A 27,916-nucleotide genomic window follows, 5' to 3' on the forward strand; every position below is an offset into this window, starting at 1 on the left:
ATATTATTACACACTATGGATGTACCCTATTTGTTCATTCATTTATCTGTTGATGGACATTTCAGCTGTTCCCAGCTTTGGTCTGTTACACATGAAGCTACCATGAACATCAAGGGCAGGATTTTGTGTGGTCACATGCTTCATTTTCTCTTGAGAAAATACCTAGGAGGGGAAGGGTGGGGTCATTGGCCCATTGGTCAGTAGCACAAGCCACTAGCACCTTCATCCATTCAGATAACTCTTTGCCCAGCACTGGGTGGGTAGTTTCTTTGTAGGCATATGCTAATCATGACTCAGCAGAAGACTCAAGGACGCCCCCTGTGGATTCTTTAGAGTTATTGCTCCATGTAGCTCCTTCCTTGATTTCTAACTACACCCACCTCAGTCACCCCAACTCTCAGCTCTATCTTCTCAACTTAGGGGTTCTGCCATGTTCTGCCTCATTTTGTTCCTGTGTCTCAGCCTTGAAACTCTCTCAAGACGGGAAGCTGGGGAAATGGGACTCACTTGTGTCCTATACCTTAGGGACCCTAGCCCTTTGTCACCTCATACCCTATATCTTGCAAGCCGTTGTTTCATATATTTTGTGTGCTTTACCATTGTTTCAGGTGGGAAAGTAAATTAAATTCCTGTTACTCCATCTTGGTCAGAAGCAGATGTTCTGAAACTCTAACTTACTTTGTATTTTCTCTGGTGACTTCTGTATAAATCCTTCAGTATTACCTTTCAGCTGACTATTTGCGAAATGATGTAATTTGTGGATTTTCCTCTGATAAGGTATTTTTTCTGCCAATGACTACATTTTTTTTTATTTGTAAGGTAATTTTTGGTTCTTTTTAGTATTTTTCTCTAAATATTTCATTTCTCCCTCTTGTATTTGACCATTACTGCATTACTTGTTTTAAATATTTGAGAACCTAAAACATATTTATTTTTTTCCACTGGTTCTCAATTGCTATTACATCCTGAGTTCATTTGCATTGAACTTTTGACTTTGTTAACTGACTTCTGCGGTATATATTTTTTTCTGATGATTGGAGATTTTGGTTTACACACTATTTTTGACAATCAGTGTCTCTCTGTGTCTCTTTCACCGTCTCCTGTCCTCTTCTGTCCTATAGTTTTGTGACCTTCTCTCTCAGCTTCCCAGATGTCCAGTCCAGAAACACATCACACGTGGGTGACACTGTGCCTTTGCCTGGTGGTGTCATTAGGAAATTATAGGTATAGTCACCTCGCCAGTGGGTGCTGGCTTCCCATCTTCTTTGGGCAATACAGTGTCATCTTTCCAGGTCAGTAAGCAGTGTTTTCAGTCTTTTTTTTGCAAGCAAGATACTCCTGGGCTTATCTTAGTATTTAGTCCTGACACATGTTTCCTTTTTCTGACACACACCAATGATGAGGAGGTTGACATCCACCAATATGCCCCAGAAGCCAAATGTCCCACTTCCTCTCTGTGTCCCCAGACCCCAGTCCCAGCTGGCTGCAGCTTCTGACCTACTCATCACTTGCATTTTTGTTGCCTTTCTTGTGCATGGAGACATTTATCTTATGTCTGATCCTGGCTATGTTTATTTCAATTTTCTTGTTTTAAAAAAAATCTATCTTATTTGAAAATACTGTGTATTTAGACCAGAAGGAGTCCTCCAAGCCTGAATTCAGAATGCTATCTTGCCTGAAAGTCTCCTTTGCAATTTATTCTTTTCATCTGATACATAATTCTCAACCAGTTATTAAAGATAGGTCTATACTTAATTGAAATGTTTCTCTACCGTTAAAAAAATTAGATGCCAGGCCTGTAGTCCCTAGCAGTGTTCCAGCCACCCACTTGGGCACTCTGTCTCTGCAGGAGCGACTTGTCACCAGAAAAGAACCCCATGCTCTCTCCCGAACCACCCACCAAGTTTCTTTTCCCTGTTACAGGTACTAATTTACAAAGCGGAAATGGCCACCACAATTACAAGCTGTCACTCAGTTTTGAGTAAATTTTCATCCATTCCTCTAGGTTCTCTATTATAATGTATCACTCAAGTAACCCCAGGAGAGTGGGCATCTAGAATACAAACACTGTGTATCTTTATAATTCACACATACACACACTTCACACTCACACACTTGCACACACATGAACACGGAGGGGGAGGGATATGTGTATGTGAGAGACAGAAAAAAGGAGAGAGAGGGAAAGGAGAGAAAGGAGGGAAAGGGAGGGAGGCAGCAGCATCCCTCCTGTTTAGGGAACAGTAAGAGTTCTACATTGTACACAAGTCACTCTAATATTTTCCTAGTTATTTACTAGATATTCCTGGTTCTATTATTGCCGGACAGAGTTGGTCTTAAGTCTTCTCAGAAACTAAGATTTTATGACTATTTGAAAGCCTTCCCCTCCCTGACCTCCTCTTTGACTCCTCACTCTGTCCACCAGGAGTCCGTTCGCCCTGTGGTACTCCCTGCGCTGGCTCGGGGAGAGTACCTCCTGCTCTCTTCTGTATCGTTTTCCTGAGGTCTTGGTGATGGAAGGGTTATCATTCTCAAACCCTGGATCGATAGAGGTTATACACTTCACAAGCCAAATGTACAAAGTAATCAACTTCACCAAATTACATTGTTTGGTAGATCAAAGGGAAGCAGGAAACTTTTCATCGATCTTTCTGCCACGTTCCCCTGGAAAGCCTTACGTTCGCCCTCCTCTTGGGGTTAATCACTGTTCTCTCCACACATACTTCTGCTAAGGAGTAAGTTTTAACTTATATTTTTACTTTTTTAGGTTTTCACTTCCCTTAAAGTTGTTGATAAATTCTATTTTTTAAAAGTAATGAGATTAATGGGATTAAGTAGTGGGGTGTTAACTGCCTCCTTATTGAAAAATTGTACTGTGGCTAAAAAAAATGAGTAATTTCAGAAAACCTGTTCTGGAACATTTTTGCAGGACTAATTAGGGGAACTAGTCTAAATTTCAACAGTCCGTTGAACATATTTTCTCCTCTCCACTCACTGTAATAATTCCTTGTTTATACTTTAATGGTCAAACCAACTTGTTGCTTTTATTAACACAGAGATAGGACTATATACACAATTAGCTATAGAATTTTTCCTAAGTTTGGAACACTATCTCCAACAGGTAGGAAAAAATATTTGTAATCTCTTCATGACTGGGTATATTGTTATCCCAGAAATTTATCTACGGCCCCTCCAAAACTGTACAGAATTCTAAGTGTGATAGGCATGTGGGTGACATATGACCTTTGGGAATATTAGATACTATGATGGGAAAAATACAGCATCTAAATAACCCACAAAGTGGAAAGCGGAGAAAATTAATTCATGTCGTTAGGGAGCAGATCACCAGGCAAGCGGTTTCGAGGAGGTATTGCAGACGTGAGTTTCCAGGAATTTGTATTCTTCCAGGGATGGAGACTAGCACAGAGGAATTGATTAGGGACCTTTAAGGGGGTGGGACCCACAGAAGGGAAGGGAGTGAAGAGGACACAGGCAGAGGGAGAGCTCGAGATGCAATGTAAACTCAAAGGAGGCTCCACCCTATTCTGCATGGAGCTCTGAGACCACGAGGACCCTTCAGAGTTTTCCCAAGTTGGGTGAGAGGCCTAGCCCTCTACAACCCCTGGTTGACCGGTCATTGCATCTGCACAACCCCAGGATGGTGCATGACCTTCTTTTCCACTCGGGAAATTCCTGCAGAGGAATTACAGCGAACTAGTGTCTTCTGCAAGCGCTGTAGACCACAGAGGGAATGAGTCCCCCCCATGTAACGGAGGCCTTGAATGGCACAGCACAGCGTCCACTGCAGGGGGTGGTATTTGCAGTGAGCACACTGATACTTAAAGGAGAATTAATACTTCCCAGGTTTTACTGGAACATGCCTGCCTTTTTGTTTATGTTTATCTGTGTCTCCATGCTACCGCCACAGAGTGTACTCACTGTCACAGAGGGTGTATGGCCTGCGGAGCCTGAAACACTCAGTATTTAACCTTTGCAGAGAGAATTTGCTGACCCCCGGTCTAGGGCTCACAACCATCAAATAATATGTCACTCCAAATGTGATGTAAGAAACTCAGGACAGTGTCTATTTTTCTTGCCTTCTCTCCCTTGTGCTATTGTAGTCATACATTTTACTTCTACATCTCTAATTTTTGGTTACTGTTTTTGCTTTAAACACTCAGTTCTCTTTTAAAGAAATTGAAAAAGGAACAAATGTCCTAAACCTACTGACATGAATTTCCAGCATTTGTTGTTTTCACGTACGTCTGAGTTTCAATCTAGTACATTTTCTTTGGAGCTGAAAAACTTCCATTTCTTATGGTACATGCCTACTGATGATAAATTTGCTCAGTTTTTGCCCTAAATGTCATTATGTTGCTTTCATTTTAAAGGGTATTTTAGCTGGATATAGAATTTTCGGTTGGTAGCTTTCTTTTTCCTTCTTTTTCGTCACTTCAGATATGTTGTCTCATTGTCCTTGAGCTTGTATGGCTTTTGCTGAGATGTTGTTGCCCTCTGCTTACTTTCGAGATTTTCTCTTTAGCATTGGTTTTTGCCAACTGATTATGATGTGTCTTTGTATGTTTTCCTTTTATTTATCTCGCTTGGAGTGGAGTAAAATTCTCACATATCTGGGTTTGTAGTTTTCAACCAATATTTCTTCAAATGTATTTTTTTTCTCTCCAGTTTCTACCTTCTCTGCTTTTAGTACTATGTTTGCATGACAACACTATCCTATGGGGTAGTGGAGTACTGTGTATTTTTAAGCCTTTTTTCCCCTCTGGCCTTCAATTTGAAAGGTTTATGTGACCCTATATTCACATAAACTAAAGTTTTCTCTCAGCTTCTAATCTGCTGCTAAGCACATCCAGTAAGTGTTTATGTCACATATGACTTTTAGTTCAAAAACTTTCATTTTTTTTTCTCTTTTGTTGTTTTTTCTCCAGTAAGACTTTATATTTGCATCTTCGATATTTATATATTGTCTTTCAATTAATGGCACTAATTTATAATCTCTGTTTTAAAGTCCTGGTCTCCTAATTTGGTTTTCTCTGTCATTTTCAGTCCATTTCTGTTGACTGACTTTTCTCTGGATATACGCCTTATTTTCCTGTTTCCTCAAATGTCTAGCATGTTACAAAGTGTTTATACTGGGCAGTATGGATACTATGTTGTTGAGTTTCTCACCGTTCGTGGCCTTCCTTAATGGAGTGTTGAGTTTTGTTTGAGCAAGGAATTATTTATTTGTGGGTCAAATTGATCTTTTTTTCAGGTTAATTATCAACCTTTGTTGAGATGTATGCAGAGTAGCCCTTATTTTGGGAATACATTATTCTAGTCTTTTTCTGAGATCTCCACTGAACACATAGGGCTGCTGAAGTCTGCTCAGTCTTGTCTAGTTTGAAATCAGCCTCAGCCCTGGGGTCCTCTGACTGTTGTTCATTTCAGGACTCCCTCCAGCTGGCCTTAGGAGTCTCAGTTTTCAAAGACACAGCTCGGTGTTCATCCAGCATCTGAACTGTAGAGACTCACTGGTGATCCTCTGCAGATTCTTGCAGCTCTTTCTCTGCACAGCTGCCCCTTTTCTGTGCTCTGTCCTACCAAGTCTTTTCCTCCAGAGCTTTGATTCTGATTGGTCTCCATCTCAGTGATGCTGCTGTTTCTGTTTGGGATGCTGGTCTACATGCCAGGACCTGGAGCGTGAACCAGACAGAAAGCCAGGAAGCTGGCAGGGCCTGCCCCCTTTGTTCGTCTTCTCTTACGGATCAGGGTCTTGCAGTCTCTTTTCTAATCTCCCAAAAGGGTAATTTTACACATTGTGTCAGGTTTGTAACTGTTTGTGGTGGGAGAGCTATTCTACCAAAGCTGAAAGGAGAAAAAATCCATATAAACATCATTAAATGAATGGAATATCTGTGATGATTTACAAAATGATTTTTATTAGTACAGTCCTTATTGAATAAATTATTTATTGTCAGCCTTTAAATTTCTTATTTGAAAAGTGATGCATATATTTTGCATCTATAAATTGGATAATTTATTGAATAGTTTTGTCTTATTTACTCCCATTAACAGCCAAACTCACTCAAAAAAATCACATTGTCTCTCAGCACTAAATATTATGCCATATTTTCTGTAATGTATTGATGTGCAGCCCTAGTTATTTTACATAGTGGTATAAATTAGGAGATTTTTGTTCTATGTTAATGCTACTTTTCTAATAACTATTTTTTCATTCTTACTATTTGCCAGTCATTTATTATATTTTGCCACAAGTATTTTATTTTATTTATTTTTTAATATATTGTATTGATTATGCTATTACAGTTCTCCCATTTTCCCCTCTTTGTTCCCTTCTGCCCTGCATTTTATTTATTAACTCAAAGCATTTTCCTAGAAATGTGATGATCAAAAGTCATTGGTTGTGTATCTGTTAAGTGTTGGTGAACATATCGCCTCGTTTACTGTATGCCTTAGTTCTCGTGAGTACAAGGGCTTCATGCACAAAAAGATCTGGCAGAAAATGGTGATAGTCTATATAAGTGAAGCAGCCGTATGAAAGAGTAAAGAGAACTTGATTTTAATCATCTCTGGGTCAGTGGGATTAGGAGATCTAGGCCATATTCCCAGGGCTCATGGGTAGCTGGCTCTCTTCTCATTGTGGGCAGGAGGAAGAGGATACTTCCTTTCCCCTTTCAGAAAGGGGGCCGTCTGACTAGTTCCAGTTATATGGGATGTGAATTGAAGCACTTTGTATAACTTCCAAGCCTAATCAAGAAACAGTAGTTACTATCAGCTTTCCATGCCCTCTTTTCCCTTGGTGTGGGCAACTCAGGAGGCCATGTGTTCTGGACGCTTCCACCTGTCGGCCTCGGTCTCTGAATGAAGCAGAGCATCACTCCTCCCCTAGTTGAACATGTACTAGGAACATGAAATAAAACTTTGTTATGTTAAAAAAAAGAAGATTAGGCCTCATCTTAAAAAACAAGTATTCTTTGAACTCTGAACTTTTGACAGCATAATCTATTTTTAGAGTTGCGTATAATTACTTTTTGCTTCATTTCTAATCTACCAAAATTTAAAACCTTAGATGAGGGATTAATGGGTTGTTACATATATTTTTTCTAGTGATTTTTAGTTGAAAATTTCATGGTAAATTGATCAACCCTCAGCCAATTAGACTTTGACATGTACTAATAAGATCTAATTGAGGAATTATGAAGACATTTGCTCAGGAGAAAATGAGTGCATAATTATACCATAAAGAGGTTAGAGTATCAGTGTAACCCAGCTGGAGGAATATTAGTTGAAGTCCCAGTGGCATCTGTAAAGGACATTTCATAATATCTATGTGAAATACAGCCCTGCCAAGGCCAAGAAAAAGATGGAAAATAACCCACTGTCCATTACAGAAGTTTAAATACCTATTTTCCCCTTTTGTGTCCTCCGTGTTCAGGTGCTGGTGGATGGTCTCCATCCGACAGTGACCATTATCAGTGGCTTCAGGTTGACTTTGGCAACCGGAAGCAGATCAGCGCCATTGCTACCCAAGGAAGATACAGCAGCTCCGACTGGGTGACCCAATACCGCATGCTCTACAGTGACACTGGGAGGAACTGGAAACCCTATCATCAAGATGGGAACATCTGGGTGAGTCATTGTCACAAAGGCAGAGGCACAGAACTGAGTTGCAGAGGTGTGACCCCTCTGCCCTGGTGCAGCCCGGGTAGGGGGAGAGGGCTTGTGGTGTGGCCTGATTGGAGGTTGATCTTGCTGGGTTTTTTTTCTTGTCTTTGTGTTATTATTCTCTGGTACTTGCTAAAGGAGAATGAAATGTGAGCATAGCACAGGGAGGTGGGAACATGGACCCAACTCCAGCATGCCCTGCCCCACGCCATGCCTTTCTCTAGTGGTGGGAAACTCTTCTCTTTCAAAGTGGACTTGTCCTCTTCCCCCAGTTTGAGTGTATTTCTCAGCAAATACAACCTCCCAATAAAACTGTGGTGAAATCCGAAAAAATAATTATTAGGTAAGTAATTTAAAGATGACAGAACACTATGATTTCTTTAAGCACAATATTTCAAGTTACTATATTTTTGTCTGGGATGCCTGTCTGAAATGGTACACATTGGACCCTAATCCTGAACTGTGAGTTGACAAATAGGATGAAAACAGAAGTCCTGGTGTAGATTTCCGTTTCTGACTCCCACTCACTCTTCTTGCCTCAGACCGACTCTCCTGTGGGAAGAGGGTTGACTTAGCCCTGCTGATGGGCGCTGGGCAGAGTGGTTCACTTCCTGCCGGAAGCCGGTCCCATTTCCTGTTTTGTTTCAACCAGGCCTGTTCTGATGAAACACCATTCAATAGTTACTGACCACTTCTCAAGAAGAGAAAAGTAAGGTAGAAATATGGTTTTCTTTTAAAATAGAAGAAAATGGAAGACTAGCCATAGGTCTGGAGCACATCAGACACCACACCGAGCATCCCCTCCCCAAACATTAAATATATATATATATATATATATATATATATATATATATATATATATATATATAAATTTATTCATATGAGAGAGAGAGAGAGAGAGACATTGATTTGTTGTTCCAGTTATTGATGCATTCATTGGTTGTTTCCTGTACATGCCCTGACCGGAGATCAAACCCACAACCTTGGTGGGCATATGGGGACAATGATGCTCTAACCAATTGAGCTACTTGGCCAGGGCATTTTTAAATATTTTAAAATTGTATTGGCCTTCACTCTGATATGCATACACTTGTCAATATTTATCTATTAAAAATGTTCAGGGAAGCTAATTATCTATCTACCTATCTATCTATCTATTCTCATTGACTGAAGAAACCGTTTCCTCAGACTGCAATTTCTCTCCAAGGCTTAGGGCGACGGGTCTCAGCGCAGGCTGTCCATCTGAATGACCCGAGGAAGCTGGAGAGAATATAGATGCCAGGCACACCCAGACCCATGAAGACAGAATCATCTAAGTAGAAATTAGATGAATGATACCAATAACACATTCAAAGACAGACATCTTGAATGTGAGTAAAATATTGAAAGTATGAAGAAATAGTCTAGAGGAGTAGGAACAGTAATATATAGTAAGAAACTTCCCATATTGTCATAGTGGTTGGAACCCTTATTACAGATCTGCATTCACTTATTTTTTTATTATAAGAAAAAAAAAATTTAAAGTTTAACCAATTTACTCCTAAAACATTTCAATTACATTGGGAAATTAGGTGTATTTACAACACTTGAATAAATTATTTTAAAATACGAAGTGTTGACAGATCTATTTTAGTTTAATTATTTTTAAAAGCAGCCATAACCAAAATCAAGTGAAACCATCAATATTAAACAAGAAAAAAGTGGAGGAGGAGAAGGAGGGGAATTCACTTTTTAAATTGTGTTCTCCACAGTATTAGACAGAATGCTAGGGAGTTTTAACCTGATCAGAACCACTCTTTGAGAATTTATATTTAAAAGTCCTCAAGTAATTTTTGTGAGTGGTCAGAGTTTGGAGCAAGGGTCTGGGGCAGGAGGGAGCCTGTAATATGGCACCAGCTTTTGAGAAAAGAAAAAGCTTCCGTGGCTAAGGTTCCACAAGGAGTCAGGAGGCAAAGCTCAGGTCGAAGGCAAAGCTCCCTGGTCCAGGGTTCCAGGCAAGTTTTAAGGGGTTGGGGGAACAGGCTGGTATGTGGAAGCCTTGGTGGGGAAGGTTTGGGTAGCAGAGCTTTGGAACGTGGCCATTGTTGCTAAGATAGGGGAAGGGGCTTCAGCACTGATCTCCCTGGACAACGGACCCTTCTCTTCTGAAAGGGTTCCCATGTCCTGGGAGATCAGTCATGTCCTGGTCCTTTGGTTCTGTGGAGGAGACAAGACTTCAGTGCTCGGTACAACCAGAGGTCAAAGTTCTCTCTTCTACCCACGGTTCAGCTGCATGACTTGTGGTTTTGGCCTGTTGTCTCTGAAAAGCATTCAGTGTCTTGTTGGAAACAGGGCAAGGCCAGTTTGAGCAGGTTCTGTGGTTACACTGGCCTGGGTAGGTGGTCGTGTCCACAGCAGTATCGAACGGTAGTAACTGTCGTGTGAAATAAGGATATATGAAATAACTTCTATTATCGTGCCATAATTGTATGGCAGGAACATTCGTATATTGGGGTGTGTAAGTTGTAGGAGGCAAATAGTGGGGAAAAATGTGTCTTTATGGAAAGTTTTCATCTTACAATTAAGATCATTCAAAGCCTCAAGCATAATTTATAGAAAAAGCGGCTTCAAACCCTGGATACACAATGGAATAACCCAGAAGGCTTTAAAACATAGGGATGTTGGGTCCCACCTGCAGACGTTGGATTGAGTTGGTCTAAGGTGCAGCCTGGACACTGGGCTTTTAAAGGTCCCAGGTCATACTAATAATATGCCACCAACACTGAGAACCACATCTTTGATTGGTTTTTGGCCTGTGGATCAGGAGTGGATGGAGAGATTCTATTGTGAAAAACAATAGTAGAATAGAAAACTAGAAAGAACCTTTTTTAAAGTGTAGCAGAGAGAGAGTCAATGACCAACCAACCAACAGACCAGTCACCCAACCAATCACCTGAGAGTGGACAATTAAGGCTCAGACCATAAGCTTTCCTGCAAAACCCTCACTATTTCCTAACCCTCTGAGGACTCGAACCTAAAATCAGATTAGCATGCTGGTGAAATTATTGGAGAGGCTACAAGCCATTCTCCAAAGTATCTTTCACATTTCTGTTTTTGTCAAGTTTTCCTCTCACAGTGGGAGCGTGTCAGTCCTCGCCTATCACACTGTGTGAAGGTGGAGAGCAGATGGCAGCTAGTTGTGGGGGTGGGGAGGTCAGGGGTGGAGGGATTGAGCAAAAACGAAAAAGGACTCATGGACATGGACAACAGGGTATTGATTGCAGGGGGAAGGGGGGTATAAGGGGGCTAAATGGTAATAGGAAAAATACAATAAAGATTACACTTTTCAAAAAAGATGGTTACTAAAATGCAACCATGCCTGAGCTTTAATTCATTTATCTGATGCTAAGCAGTTAGAGGTAATTCCGAGCTGACTAAATACAGAGATGTAAATTCAAAGGGCTGAGTAGGAGAAAATCTTCCAAGGTGACTTGGATTCTCTGGCAACATAACAATTACATTACTTTTAATAATCTATGACAGAAAAGTTTTAATCCTGCTCATAGGAAAATAGTCCATAGTTTTGAAGTATTCAAAAAGATAAAAATCCATTGTTTTCTAAAAATTCCGGAGAACCTTGTAGTATATGTCTTAACATGCATTAAGTGATTAAAATTTAGCATCTACGCATCTCAACAAACAATGCACTTTGGCTTAAGTTTATTAAAATGGTTATGAATTGTGGGTTTCCTTTTAATCCAACTCCTGTTTAACATAATGCATAGTGCACTTAAATAAAAGAGATTTCTGGCATAGCAAAGATTGGCTGTCTTCTGGATGGACAGCACCTTATATAAATTTCAGATAGTCAAAAGATTGTACAGTTGATACTGTTTCGAGGTTGCTTTTCCTACCCATTCCTAAAATGACCGATGACCGAGAAGAATGCCAAGTAATGGAAATTCAACCACTCGAATGTTGTTTGTAACAAATGTCAGTGGTTATTCTTTCCGTGATTGCAGGGGAAATGGACAATGTAACTAATTTCATTATCGTATTCTCCTTCAGTGCCCATGTGGGGTTTCTGACTTATTTTCTGACCTTTGGATAATATGTGAAAATAAGCAAGATCAGCCCCTGCAGATGACTTATTACGGCAGTGCCACACTTTAAAGTCATGAATCTGACTGGACTCTCACTGTAGAATGAGAGTGGCTCTTGAAAATACTCCTGAAAATGGTTTATCTGAATATTTAATACTCAAAGGTGTGAGTTGCTAAATATGCTTAACTAGTCAAACCTTCTCATTCCTCTTTGATAATACAAAGCATAATAGAATTCTTTATACTTTATCCACAATGACAATTTGTTTTATTTAGGATTCCCTTTACAATGTAAAAGGATAATATGTGCGGATTGGTAAAATTAACACACACACACACACACACACCCGGATATTACATTACATATTCCAAGAACTCTAACTTGCATACTTTTCTTGAGGTTTTTCAGGTTTCCCAGGAACGATCCGTTGGAAAGGGGGAAGTAGTCTTTGTGGGCATTTGCCATCAACAGTCCATGCAACCTTACATTAAACAAGAATTACAGCAGATTTTTGCTAAGGGGCTGCACTTAGTTTTGCTTGGGAAACTCAATTACCGGTTTTTGAATACAGATTATGTGGAGCCAAAATAGAAAATTGTAGAATTAATAGGGAATGCCCTCTTCACATACTACTACTATTCGGTAGGATAGAAACCTACCACAAATTTTTCTTTTAAATTTTTTTCTTAAAAATGACAAAAAGTGCATGTATTAGATATTATAATTATTTTTTAACAGTTTTGCTCCCTTTGTTCATGGTAGGCCAGTATCCGATTGTGATCAGTATCACTGAATGTATTAGATGGAGAATCCACGGAACACAGATGTTTTATTATATTTGATGGTGCAGTTAGATACTCATCGATAATATAGGAATAGACAAGTTCATATTTTCTAAGCAATGTTAGAGTATTAATTTGCTAGATGGGTGAAAAACCTGAATTGCTGTCACTTACATGCTTTCTCCACACACACATAAAACAATTGATTATAATAAATTCGAAACATTTAAAATATCTGGAAAGCAAACGGTTGTTAGCAGATTAATTTAATAAATTATTTGATTCTCTGAATATCAAGACAATACCTGGAGCAATGTGTTCTTCGCTTTCTTTATAACCAAAGGTCCAATCAATCAATATTTGCATAATAAAAGTTCCCAAAGCATCTTACTAGATTTGCCTATAACCAACCAGGTGTGTTTGTCAAGGGAAAGCCAAGATATGCTTTTAAAGGTCTGAATTCAAGGACCTAATTTCATTATTTGGTTAATAAACTCAAAGAAGTCACTTTATGTCTCAAATATCTAATCTGAGAAGTGGGAAAGATGCCTATTGGGAGATTTAAATGAGGTTTTATAAGAAGTTCTGCAAGCTACAGAGACTCAGCAACGTTTGTGTGATCAATTCCCTCTCTCAGGAGCATTCCATGAAACAAGTGTAGTATCTTCCAGTGAGAATAGTCCATCATGATAATTGTCACATTTTTAATCTCCCTCTTTCCTTTTCAGATCCAATCTACCTGAGTTTATTCCTATTCGTGATTTAAAATAACTGACAGTGTTATAGATGAAGGAAGCATGACATAAAGTAGGAGGTGGACAGAGCACAAATCTGTGGCCCATCTCCCAGTTATGGAGTGGCCACCAGGAGACAGCGAGTGCAGGCTGGGCTTGGAGGCATGGCAGGCTGACCCAGCTCTGTGCCAAATGCCATTGCTGTGCTTGCAACAAATCACCTGTTACCGTAATGAGGACCATGTACCCAATGAGCTGTGGAAGGGGACCTTGTTTTAAATGAATGCATTATTCCATCCTGTCCTCTCAACCATTCATTGTAGCGGTTGCACTAATTTTCCAAATCACTTAAAAGTATGTTCTAGTTATAAATGTGAAGCATAACTGTTTCACAGTTCAATAGTAAACTGAGCTTCTTTCAGACAGATCTAGAACTGTCGCCTGCACGTGAAATGAGGGAAGGCCACCATCCCGGTCTCTTACTCATCTGTCTCCCATCATCTGTCTTCCACTTCACTTAGGACACGGGTGGAGTGCTTTTTGGCGATGGACAGGAATTTTCCTTGCTTGTTTATGGAAACAATGGCTCGTGGCTGCCATCGGTCATTTGGGAAAGCAGGTGGCAGGCACATTCAAAATAATTTTATCAATAGCTTGTTGAGAAATAAAACACCTTGGAGTCATCAGCATTAAACCCTTTTTAAAATGACCCCTGGCATAAGTGGGGTAAAATCTTTAGGCCATGTAGGGAAGAAAATAGTTTCCAAGCTGAATTTAGTATCAGCTTCTTCTTTCTCTGAAATAGATTTTTCTGTTTACACGTCTCTTAGGCTGGGTGATATTTTAACAGTCTCATGAATTTTAATAAGTTGAGAGGATATTCAGATCCTTTACATAGACAGTAAGGCCTCTATTCATGAATTTTGATCACCTTTCTAAATACACAGTTGTGTTGTGAGATGCTCATTTTAAGAGGTCATGAGATGATGTCTTGTGTCAATCTGTGTGAGTCATTTAATATTCTAAACATAAACAATGCCCTGGCTGGTGTGGCTCAGTGGATTGAGTGCTAGCCTCTGAACCAAATGGTCGCCAGTTCGATTCCCAGTCAGGGCACATGCCTGGGTTGCAGGCCAAGGTCCCAGTAAGGGGCACACGAGAGGCAACCACACATTCATGTTCCTCTCTTTCTTCCTCCTTTCCCCTCTCTCTAAAAATAAATAAATAAACTCTTTAAATATGTTTTAAACATGAAAAAATATATAGAACTATTCTAACAAACATGGTCATGTGTTTATTTTTTCCAGAAACTTGGAAGATAAAAATAAGATTTATTAATAATAGAGAATATATTGTTGGCATACACCGTTAGATAAAGGAAAATGATTAATGTTATATGATAAGATTTCTTAGAGGCAATAAAAATATAGTGTATAACTGTTCACAGTCTAGTGCATTTTTCATCTGAGATAATATAGGATATATGAAATCATTGCTCTGAAACTTTTAAGTATATTTGATTGCTTGTCAAACTCTTTGGAAAAGGAAAGGCTCTTACTAAGAATCCTGATATTGTCAAGTGCTTATTTTACTCCAGACTCAAATAATGGAGATGCTACTATTTTTCTTGCCAGAACAAGGTTGAATTTAGGTGAGATGGGGCTAAATGACTTCCAGTGAATGCAAATTTCCATCAGGTGTTGATAGATGGACACCTACAGGTATTTAAAATGAATTATTCACCCCCTCATGAAAGATACATGTCCCTGCTCAAGTGCTAACTTAGTGGAAGTTAGAGGAATACTAGTCAGCCTACCTGGGGGCATTCAGAGCAGGGGAAACCAGGCTTCAGTGTGGCCACAGGCCCCTGAGCAGCAGGTACTCTGGAGTCAGAGCACCTAGGCCCATCGTCAGGCTTAGTTCCCATAAATCTGTGTAACTTTGGGCAGGTCCCTTAAGCTTTCTGTGCCTAAGTTTCCTCATCTGTCCAAAGCAACTAACAGTACATTTCATGTCAATAGTACCTCCCTCAGTAGACACTTCAGGTACCACATGAAGAGCTTTGAAAAATGCCTGCCACATATTAACCACTCAATTATTATATTTTATTCATGTGAGACTTCCAGATGCATTGCTATAGTATATTGTATTGGCTCTGTCCTTAAAAATTCAAAATAGCCTACTACCTTCACTCTACAATAGCTTCTCTGTACTAATGCATTGGCACGTGAGTTGTATGATAACTGTGCTTCTCAGCCTGAAGTGACTAATAACTCATTTCCAAGTATAATTGGGAATGCTAATTTAATTATGACATTTGAGTCATGATCCTATGCAATGTCACGTGGAGTCCCATGCATCACAGTGCAAACCGTGTCTGGGCAGTGCCCTGCCTGGGCGAGACTGAGTGGAAAGCATGAGATTGTATCATGCTGTTTGGTAAGGTGCACAATCTAAAACTTATGGATAGTTTATTGCTACAATTTTTAATTTAAAATTTCAGACCATGGTTGGCCAGGGTCACTGAAACCACAGAAAGTGAAACCGCAGGTAAGGGGGGCAGAATGCCAATTAGCCATGAAGGCAGACAGCCTGCAGACAGACTGAGCGGCCCCTCTGAATGGAGATGCTCCCTGTGAGTCTGTGGGCCAGCAGCAGCCACATCTGCTGGGAGCTTGTGAGAAATGCAGACAGTCAGAGACCCACCTCATGCTTTTCCAATCAGAATCTGCATTTTTTTTCTTATTTTAAAGAAAGCAGAAGGGAGGGAGAAAGAGAAGGAGAGAAACATTAATATGAGAGGGGAACATCAATTGGTTGCCTCTCATATGCACCCAGCACATAGAACCTGCTACCCGCATGTACACCTATTGGGTATCAAACCAGCAACCCTTCGGTTCACAGGATGGTGCCCAACCAACTGAGCCAAAGGGGCCGGGGAAGTATCTTCATTTTAACAGTATTCACAGATGATTCATATACATGTCAAGGATAGGATGTAGTTGAGAAAGAGGAATGAGAATTGGTCCGTGTTTCCAAACTGTAGCACAGAATCAGAAGGATTAGAAGTCACAGTGCAAAATGTATGTTGACTTATGAAAGGAGAATAAACTTTGACAAACAGGCACTTACTGAGCATTAAGCATAAACAAAGACACACAGTTACTGCTTTCTAGGGGGGGAAAATACAGTGGCAATGCTAAACATATACATTTATAATTATAGTGTATGACTGCCTGTATCCTCGTGGATGGAGGTTTGCACAGGTTGTCCTGCGAACACGTACAGAGAACACCTCATTCAGAGTGGTTGAAGGTCATGGTCAGCAAAGGCTTCTAGAGGAGCTAAGTACTGCTGGTGAGGCAGGTAAAGGAGTTAGTCTTGCAGAGAAGAGCAGGAGCAGGGAATCATGCTCCCAGGTGACTCTTCTGCTGAAATGGGTAGGAATGGGTAGTGAGATTCTATAATTAACCCTGTCTTTCCCAAGTTCTTATTACAAACCTACATATGAATACAAATCTGACCTCTCGTTAAAATTCTGCAATCATATCCCTCAAATCGGTAATGTTTAAGTTATATCATGTGATTACCAACTTTGGAAGAAGGTTGGAGTTTATGCAGTCTTTTAGGGCCCATCTCTGTACTGCCCACAGTACAGAGTTCACCACCAAGCACATAATAGACCTTTAAGAGTGTACAATTGAATTGAAGTACCTCATTCTGAAGATAAATGGCCTGAAGCTGAGGCATGATGTTACTTAAATCCAAGCCACAAATTCAGGTATACTGACCCCAGTACTCAGCATGGAGCCAAATACCTATTTTTGGTTTAGCAAGGAGCCTCATTATGATAATGACCACTTGCTTATTTTGACTGAATGAAAACAGTTTGATTGCATAACACGGATACTCACAGGACGAGAGAGCATGAGCTCTAGAGTTGGACTTCACATATACACCTCTTCCAACACTTAGCAACAGTGAACCCTGAACCATGTTAATGGTGAATGGTTGAAGGGCATCAAGTGAGGAGTCGATATATCTATCCTTGAGAATAATGCAACCTCATTCCAAGGATAATAACTGTAAGCAAAAGCCTGGTGATCTTGTGCAATTTTCCATACACTTGTGCGCCTGGTGATGGTGACAATGTCTGTGCTGTGAGTGTCACTTATGCACACCGTTTAGCCAAGTAACTAATTTGGTCAATGTGGACTTTGAGAAAGAACTCAGAGAATGTTAAAATGTCTTGGCAAATACGTTTAGTTTGCTTGAATAAACTAGCTTAGTTATCTTCTGTGTGATTGTTCTGGCAAAAAGATGAACGGCGGATAGCCCGTCTGCACGGTGCCCGCAGTTACCCTCAGCGTGCGTCCAGAAGTCTGGAGAAAGCGTGAAGCAGAGACTTCTGCAGCTGGAAAGTTCTATCATGGTTCCAAACAAAGAGACTTTTTGAGATACGCATCTGCGTCTCTCCCGTGGAGTGCAGTAACATGTTTTGATGAGACAGTGGGTCTATTACAATGGGCATTTGCATGGTTTATAACCATATTAATGTGAAGCTGTAGTGGAGTCTCTGGCAGTGTCTCCTGTGATGTAGCAGAGCCGATCTGGAAAATCTCTGTGGATCAATTGATCAGTAATAATAGCCAACCAGCATTTATTGAGCGTTCATGGAGTATTTGATATGCTTCATCTCCGTTAATCTTCGAAACAACTAAAATGCAATAATGTTGATGATGATGATGACGATGATGATGGTTAAGCCCATTCTACAGATGCAGAAAGTAAGGACTGGAGGAAGTGGTGAGTTCCTTGGAGCATGTGGTGAGTTAACAGTGGAGCGGGGGTTTGACACCTGGACTGTCTAACTAACTAGCTTGTGGTCTTTCCCACTATGGCCCTCCTCGGCTCTTCCTTCCCCCTCCTACAGGGTGCTTGGTGACCACCGCATCTTAACTTAGCTACCTGTCTATGTGACCGTGTATCATATACACTGTCCCATCCTTTTTGTACAGGTTCCAGTCATATTGGGTTAGGGGCCCAATGTCCCCACAGCGCAATCTCATTTTAACTGCTTTCGATACTTCTGCAGTGACCTCATTTCCAAATAAGGTAACATTTTGGGGTCCTGGGGGTTAGGACCTGAACATGTGGATTTTAGGTGGATATAATCCAATGATTAATACCTAAGTACTAGAAAGTGCTTTATAAAGTTATACCATGAAAACCTAACCACTACCACTGTGGCGGTGGTAGTGTTGGGTGCATTGTGAAGAATGTGGACTGGTGTTAGAAGAAAGACTGTAGCTTCTGAGGGGACTTGTGTATCATCATGAACTCAGGGGATATGCCTGGGTCAAACCACAAGAGACGGGTTCATGACTAATTACAGGTGACTCTCTGCATTCATTTATTTACAAGGAAGACATCAAAGAAACGTTTCCATAATCATTCTCTCTTAAGTGGCAAATGTGCCAAAGATATTTTTATCTTTTTAAAAAATCAATCCTTTTCCTCCCCCCACATGAAAAATATTTGACCTTTAAAAAACATGCAAGTTTAAAATCTTATGTGGTTTATTCTGAATTAAACACCATTTGGGCCCTGGCTGGTGTGACTCAGTGGATTGAGCACTGGCCTACAAACCAAACGGTCACTGGTTCAATTCCCAGTCAAGGCACATGCCTGGGTTGTGGGCCAGGTCCCCAGTACAGGACACATGATAGGCAACCACACACTGATCTTTCTCTCACTCTCTTCTTCTCCCTTCCTTCTTCTCTGTCTAAAAACAAATAAATAAAATATTTTTAAAAATTAAAAAAATAAACACTATTTGGCACTATGAACATCATTTAATTCTTTGAGCTATATTACTTATTAAAAACTGGATTCTAGAGAATGTATATTCCCAATAATTGCAGACATTTCTTCTGTCAACAAAGAAAAGAGCTCTCTCAGAGATAAAACAGCTTGGTCCAGCTGGATCTTGAGACTTAATTGCTAATCCATTTAGATTATAATGGTATAGTGTTTTACAGTGTTGTTATAGGATACAAATTAGAAAATAGAGCTGTGTGTGATAACCTGAGAGCAACAGAAAAAGACCATGACGTTATCATAAAGTTATTCAGGCTGCTTCCAGTAGCCTGGCACAAATGAGTATTTGATAACAGAACTGACAAACTACAGAAGTTGGCAGGTCCTTTGAAAGGATTTTTTGATTGGGATACCAGAAAATATCTACCATGGCTTTGTCACATGACGTATTAAATAAAAAGGTCAGTGTGTGATTAAATATCTATAATTTGGTGACTTTATTCTTGGAATAGTGATAGGAGTATTGCATGTTAGTTTTTCTGGAAATAATCAATAATATCAATGTTGTTTGTTTTTTAATTTTGAAGTCGAAGGCCGAAGAATTCATTATTCAGATCATTATTTTATGTTGGGAGTCAGGGTAACTGATAATGAAATAAAACACACACATGCGCACACTCAACCCTTACTAAAAGTAAATGTTAATCTTCCCCCAAGTCACAGAACATCTGCGGATATTTAATAGAATCAATTTGATTTCTCCACTGACGCAATTGCATCAAATGAGCTAGATGTTAGACGTTTTGACTAAGGTCAAGTACCACTGCTAATACTGCCGTTCACACTGGACTTGCCTGAGAAGTCCTTCCTGGGTCAAATACTTGACAAGATCCTAAGAGGTAAGAGATCAAGTTGCTTCCCTAGTTCTCTGTCCCTGAAGTCTTTGCTGCCTCCATTATACCAGATTTAAAGAGATAAAACAGTGAGTGATTACTTGTACGTTCTCAGAGGGGATTATTCATCTTATCAACTAGCCAGGGTCTCACCAGCTAGGACAGTGCCTTATGCGTTGAACATCCTTAGCAAATATTTGTGAACAGATTGAGTTAGTTATGGGATTTAGTGGACATTGGGATATGTCCACTTAACCTTGATATATGCTACAACATAAACTATATGCTTCTTAACTTATGCCCATACTTTTAGGAAATGTAAACTATCCGAAAGTAAATGGACACGATATGCAACATATTCTTACGTGGTTCAGAAAATAAAAGAGAGGGAGCGTGTGTGTGTGTGTGTGTAGGGAGAGGAAAAGAGTGACATGCCCTGGCCAGTGTGGCTCAGTTGGTTGGAGCATCATCCTGTGGACCAAAAGGTCACTAGTTCAATTCCCAGTCACGGCACATGCCTGGGTAGCAGGTTCGATCCCTGGTGGGGGCACATATTTTCTTTCTCACATGGATGTTTCTCTTTTTCTCCCTCCTTTCCCTTCTCTCTAAAATCAATAAGCATGTCCTCAGATTGGCATTAAAAAAAATGATACCACACAGAGCAACATTGGGGAATCTAAATAAAAACAGAGGGTATACAATGCCCCATGTACTAATCATGCTACTTTTCTGTAGGTTTGAAATTCTTTCTAAAGAGGAGTTAAAACAAGTGTTTTTAAAATGAACAAACACAGTGCTATCCACACATCATTTTTGTTGCCGTTTAAACAGGGTATTCTTTGAAAAGTAGATACCTTTTGAGCGCACATAAACACGTTGTTCTTAAGCTGGACATTGACACCTGTATCAGTACGCACAGTTGTCTCTGTCACGCTCACCGCTCACCCCAGGAAGGTGGATGTCCTGAGGAAATTAGAGACTGCGTTGTGATAAGGCAGGGGAAAGAAACGATACCACAGCAGTGACTGAGGGGCCATGTGAGGGGCGATGAGCAGGCGGGGAGGGCACATGAATTGACAAGAGAAGGCACAAAGCAAGAAAAAACCCCACCGCCGTGTGTCCACACACAGTGGTCCCTTAGGGATGAGTCCTGATTGAAATGATGTTAGCCCACGGCAGCTTCCTTTGTGCTTAGTTTTACATCACACACTCCAAAGCACTACACAAATAAAATAAATTCCAAAGGCTATTTACTCGACAGGATTCTGGGGGCGACGGGGTGACAGCAGTTTGCTGCAAGCCCTGGATTATGCCCTCAGCCAGGAGGGGCTCCAGGACCCCAAGTCACACTTGTCAGAGCCAAGTGCACAGTGGAGAGAAATAAGACAGATGAAATGAGCTCTGGACAATTCGACATTTTGAAAACATCTGTAGGAAGAGGCACTAAGGGCTGAGACCAAAGAAAATAAATCACAATTAGGTCTTGTTCTAGAAAAAAAATCACCAAGATCTGCGCTGGTAGGGTTTCCTCTTTACGGAGGGATATGTAGAGTTTCCTGGGGAGGGTTTTCAGGCAAATGTGATTTACCGACTTTCTGCATTCATTTGTTGTGTCCGGCTATCAAGAAGAACATCTCTCCATGAGAAAGAAATTTATACCTAGTTACAATGCTAACTAGTTACCAATTTTTCTGTCACTGCCTATAAATATTTTGTAGTTTCCCTACCAGCTCTGGTTTTTAAAATGGTTAACAACCCCTTATTTAATAATATCATCTACTGAAGGCAGTGATTTATAAATAGCAGAAACTTCAGTGTTTGACGTTTTTATCAATATTATGATAATTTAAATGTATGGCCTAGTATTCCTCTCTTTTGGATAGATTTTGCTGCACATTATTTATTCCATGTGACGTTGCATAAATGCCTTTCTCTCAACCTTCACACATTTGGAGTACCCAGGAGAAGCCAACGTGGAGAAAATGATGTCGTGAATATGCCTGTCTAAGAATGAACTCAGAAACTACACAGGCTTTGCATTTACGTGTCAGAGGATTCCTACACCTTCAGAAAAGCAGGCTGAAGTCCTGACACAGTGTGTGGATTCAGATCCTATGAATGAAACGATATTAAAAGCAATTGAAATTGGGGGTAAAGGTAAAAGTTTGGGACAATTAGATTTACAGGTATATTTCAGCAGAGATTAGGAAATGTATTTCAATTTCCTCGTCAAAGAGCAAGTCAAATCTTAAAGGAAAGCAGGACAGAGTCAGATTTTGTTTTAAAGAGCGTATCTAAAATGGGCAATTGGCACCAAGAACGTGATCTGTCTGTTTCCCTGATTACTAGGACTGGAACAAATGTCTGGACAGACAAAGACCAGTACAGCAGTAGGAGACATGAACTCCTACAGGTATGGAAGAAGATCAAATTTTTGAAAAGTTTTTGAAATCAAATCTTAACCCTAACTCTTATCCTGACACCTACCCAAGCTCCAAACTCAAGTCCTACTCCAGTCTCTTGCTCCGTCCTAATCCCTAACCCTAACCTGTAGTTGCTTAGTAAATGTGTACTTGAACTTGAATCCAGTCTCAATTCTCTGATAAAAACCCAGTCATGTCACAGTAAAAAAAAAAAAAATCAGATCTTTTTAATAATCTATGATTACTTAAATATTAATGTCCTTTTTTTTCTTATTGACCTCATGGCAAATATAACACAAAAAACTAAAGTCATTTCTCAAATCAAATTACTGATAAAATAGTTCATTAAGTGTAAGTAGAAGCAATTTGCAATCTAGAGTATATTATTTCAGAATCTCAGTTACCAAGAGATTTTTCCATATATTAGCAAGATTAAATTAGGCTATATGCTAAGGTTGATAGTATTATAAATGTTCTTTTTTTCTCTTTCATTCACTACATTTCTGTTACTTAATCAGTAAGAATTCCAAGAATTGATTTTTTTTTTCTGAAAATCAAGAAACTAACGGCGCGGGAGAGGATGAGTAGTTGTTCACCAAGCCTGTGTCTCTTCATTGTCACACAGCCGATTCCCAGCCTCCCCTGCAGTTAGGCACAGACAGGTGACACTTGGCAGTAGGGGGCGTACACCACTTTCAGGCAGGCCCACCAATTCGCTCCCTGGAGTCACACACCCTCTACTCCTCCCTCTGCCAGCCAAGGGCAGTGGAGCTGCAAGATGAGGGAGCTGGACTTCACACCCATGCCTCTGTCTACTGCCCCCCCCTCCCCACCGCTCATGCACTGAATCCTGTCCTACTCATTCATTCGTATTATCTACTCTGAGACACAGCTTTAGAAACTCTCTCCTCTTTCTCATCTCGTCTTGTCACTCTAAATTTTCTCTTTAGCATATGGATGTGCTTTTATTTCTTTGGACTTTGAAAAACCATCTTGGCCCCACCAGGGATGGCTCTTCTCCCTCGTTCTCTCCTTTGTTGCAAAATTCCTCAAGCAATGTCTTGACCTGCTCTGTTCAATTCCCTTCTGTTCTCAGGCCACTCCTGTCTGGCTTTCACTCCCACTCTCACCATTGCACTTGACCTGCCTTCACAGTTCAACAGAGCTGAATATCTCCTCCTCCATGATCCACTTTCTTTCTGGGATTTCTGGGCACCACGTTCTTTGGGGTATCTCCCTACTTAATTTGTTGTTCCTTCTCAGTCTCCTATGTTGATTTTCCTTGTAACCAGGTTTTTTTTAATTGTTGGAATGCCACAGAACTCAGTCTCTCTCTCTCCCTCCCCCTCTCTCTCTCTCAATTTCCACCTCCACTCATTCATGTCCTTGGCAATTCCAATCTTATGCCTTTAAATACCAGATATTTTTCTTCTCCATTTCATTTGCTTTAAGTCCACTGTTCTGGGTGATTACTACAAAGGGAGGAAGAGAAAAAAGACATAGTCAAGAAAGTTGCTTCAGAGCAGGGAGGTTGTCTCACCCCTTTCTTTTTTCATAGGTTAGAAAAACAGTTGAAAATATAGACTAAGGGGAGAAGCTGGCGCCAAGGGTCTGAGGATGGTAGAGGTTATGGGCTGGGGACACGTGTATTTCCATTTATACCATGTGCCGGGCACTATGCCATGCACTGTTTGGCTTTAGAAAAGTTCTAGAATGGCCTGTGCAGCGCAATAAGCCCATAAACTAGATAGGAGCATATTTATCTGGAAGATAGTTGACTTGTAATCACCTCTATAAAGACTGAAGAGAAAAGAAGGTACTCTATTAAAAAAAATATGTAAATAAGCATGTTAATCAGCTATCTTAGTTTTAAATTTATTTCCTAAATAACTAAATACCTAAGTTCATTTAGAGTGCTTGCTTAAACAAAGGAGAAACATCCGATCAAACGTAAAATATAATGCAGTATTAACGCCGTGGTATTGTTGGTCAAAGCTGCTGAAATATATCTGCCAGGGCCACGGGGATAGAATTAGAATAAAAACCTCTGAAAAGAAAGAAGTCGAATAACCGGGATGCATACTGGCATGCTGCTTTATGTGTTCTCTTTGTATTTACTGCCGCTCTCCCACTGCCCGTGGATAGTACATTGTGAGCGGATCTAGCTGCCTTATCTTTGCATTATGTGGATATCCATTTTACTTTATTTTTCACCTTTTTTCCTTAACCTTTCATTTTCTTAAATATATCTTAAAATTCAAACATTTAGTAATCATCTTATAATGAGCTGCTTTCTTAAGTGCCCCATAATTTTATAAAATGGCTTTATTTGATAAAAATCAATAGAAAGTGGTTAGTAAAGGATAAAGTATTATACTAGAATATAATTGCTATTAACAATAGAACTCTAACTAGGCCTCAATTCTGACACTTGGAGATTGGGAGTCTATCTGTAAGCATTAGGTCACCATGAAAATCACCTCCTCATTTAAAAACTGTAATCAGGAGAATATGGACATTGGAGATTGTTTTTAAAACCTCAGTGCAGCTGACATATCCTATGGCCCTGATACTCCTTCCCTATCAAGGTTATCAGGTTTGTTACATTGCTTCCCCGCCCACATGAAATGGCTAAAGAACAAAATTACATCCGATCAAATGAAAAGCAAGTGGTTTTATATAATTGACTGGATTTGGGAACTTTAGTGCCTCATGAATATTTAAAAGGTAAATGTAGTTAAAAATCTGAATATAGATGCATAATGGTCATGCTTGAGACCTCGGCAAATCAGTTAACCTCTGGGCATTTGATTTTGAATAAAGGGGTTATTATTTGTTGGCAGTTGTGTGACCATTCTAATTAAAAAGCCCTTGCTAACCCTTTTAATTATTCATCCTATAAAGCATCCTCCTGAGGATAAGGTTGACATGCCTATTTTATCAGTATATTGGGAAAAAATAAACATAAAATAATTGACCTGGGGCAAAGTCCATGGCAGTAAAAAGACTGCAGAGCTGGAACTTTTCCACTTACCAATTATTGAGATGACTCATTCATATTAGAACCATTTATTCTCTTTTAATTAATTTTACAATTTAAGAAATAAGTTTATATTTTGAGAATATTTGACATATTAAATAAGTCCTTTACTTAAATCTCAGGCTATATTCCAAATATCATGTTCAGACTGTGTAGCGTTAAAGAAGCTATGGCACCCAACCTTCCCTAAGGACAGCGAAAGTGAAAAGATTAGGCATCACGGCACCTTTTGCATCATTGCGTGTTGGCCCTTGCAGAAACAGCAGTGAGTCACTTCTTATCATGTTTCCTTGTAATAATAGTACCCCAGATGCCCATGACATCTGGGAATCTTATTTAAAAAGAATAACACCCCACGCAACATGCAACGCCTTGTTTCCTTATGAATGAGAACTGAGATTTACTCATAATATTTGCATCGTTACCATGGGGAAAAGGAGTGATGCTCCTTGGCTGGCTCTCAGAGACTTTGCAGAGAGCCCTGAAGGGCTAAAGTGCAGGCTGCTTTTATTTTCTATCTGAAGGTTTTCTTCAACTTAACTGGGCTAGGAATTCAAAATTCTATGACGCATACACATGCCCTCCCTCGTATTCTCGCACTGTGTGCAGACACATGTACAAACACGGCCCTGAGCACATGGCTCTGCGGCACAGCAGTAAGGCAGAGACTCTGGGGCATAGTGTGGGCTTCCTGGTATCTTCAGTTACTAAACTGTCTCAAACAGCCTCAGAAATAAACCAGCATTACACGCATTCTTGTGCTTGAGTGAACTTAATGCATGCAGATTTTTACTGAAGCTATTTTATCGAATGAGTATGGTCTGATATAGTGATCTTAAGTATGGAAACAATTAGTGAACTTTTACACTGGAGTAATGCTTAATGTATCTTTTGTAAAAAAATATAGTAATTATTTGACTACTTGAAAACTCTTTTTTAGGTCAGTAGCTATGTGATAGTGTAACATGAACAGTGAACTTGAATTTCAGAGAAAAGCAATGACATAAAATTTGCATATTGATATCTTCAAACATTTCTTTTAGTTGTAGGCTCTAAGATATATGTAGCTTAAGAAGATAAAGTGAAAGGAGGGGTTTCATTGAAGTGTCAGATAATTATTTGCTTATCGTCCTTTTCGGCCACTACATAAGCATACTAACAAAACTTTCTTTATTCAGAATGGATGGATAATTATCAACAGCTGATAATTATCCAAGATAAGAGGTATGTCTTTCATGGCTCTGAGCTTTAATTAAAATATTAGTCATATATCCGCAAGGTATTTCCACAGTCAACTTCTGAAGTGAGAAGGGCCTCAATTCAAAAATACTAATTAAAGGCAGAATGCGATTCAGTAAAAGTCACTGATGGTTCATTAAGGGAAGAATGATCAGACTTGAATGAAAATATGTAATACATAAAACCCTAACGAGGAAATATGCTCCCTGCTTTCTCCCCATTACTAGACATTTACCGACCAAGTACATAACCTTGAGAAAAATCAGAGAAGCTTTCCCAAGTGCATACCATTTCTCAAGTACTGAGCTGGGCAGTTCAGGGTTTCTAAAGCGAGTTTGAAGATAGAATACTTCCTAGCATTCGTGTATTAGTGGGTGGGAACTCTGATGCAAGAAGCAAGACCCGCCTTAAACAAAATCTCTTCAATGGTTCATTTCTTCCTCCTTTTTTGCCCTCTTCGCTAATTATTTGAAGTGGTTGTTGAAACCATAGTGTTTTATTATCCTTTTTCTTTTAGATTTTAAACATTGAACATTTTCGGTGGCTACTATTAGACATTTCCAAGTGTGTATCTTTATTAGTATGGAATGTCATTTTATATGTCTACATTCCTCTTTATCACTGTAGGGCCTTAGAATGTTTACCAAAGCCCAGCAAAAATTACCAGAAAAGAAAATTACAGGTCAGTATGTATAAGGAATATAGACCCCAAAATAAGTTAGGAAATTAAGTCCAACAATATGTATATAAAGATAATACTCAGCCGAATGCTTCATTCAGGTTCAATGATACGTAAAGTCTTTTTAACAAATGGTGCTGGGACAGTGATATGGGGAAATGAACATTGACCCCTACCTCACACTCTACACAAAAACTAAATAAAAATGGTTTATACACTTAAAAATAGGAGCATGTGTTTTTAAACTTCTAAAAGAATACATAGGAGAAAATATCCAACATTTTGGAAAGTCAACAATTTACTAGATAGAATACAACATGTAGCAATAAAAAATTGATAAAAGTACACTACCTAAACACTAGAAATGCCTATTCTGCACAGGACACCAGTAAGAAAACAAAAAGACAAACCGTAGACTGGGAAAGTATATTCCCGCTACAGAAACCTAGCGGAAGTCGTGTATCCGGATGTACCATGGCCCTTTCCCTGGTAAAGAATCTGCACCACTAATGTATCAGTGTCTGGTTCTCAGAGGAC

At 39.6% G+C, this 27,916-nt stretch overlaps 1 protein-coding gene across 1 annotated transcript in view; it reads left to right on the forward strand.

The window, feature by feature from the left end:
• CNTNAP2 (contactin associated protein 2) overlaps positions 1 to 27,916 on the forward strand; it is a 1,617,197-nt gene that overhangs the window by 556,738 nt on the left and 1,032,543 nt on the right. Inside the window, exon 3 of the mRNA XM_053926665.1 lies at positions 7,457 to 7,650. Within this exon, the coding sequence (XP_053782640.1) occupies positions 7,457 to 7,650 (194 nt within the window). The remainder of the gene's footprint in view (positions 1 to 7,456; positions 7,651 to 27,916) is intronic.

The sequence above is a fragment of the Desmodus rotundus genome, chromosome 6, assembly GCF_022682495.2.
Source record: "Desmodus rotundus isolate HL8 chromosome 6, HLdesRot8A.1, whole genome shotgun sequence".
NCBI lineage: Eukaryota > Metazoa > Chordata > Mammalia > Chiroptera > Phyllostomidae > Desmodus > Desmodus rotundus.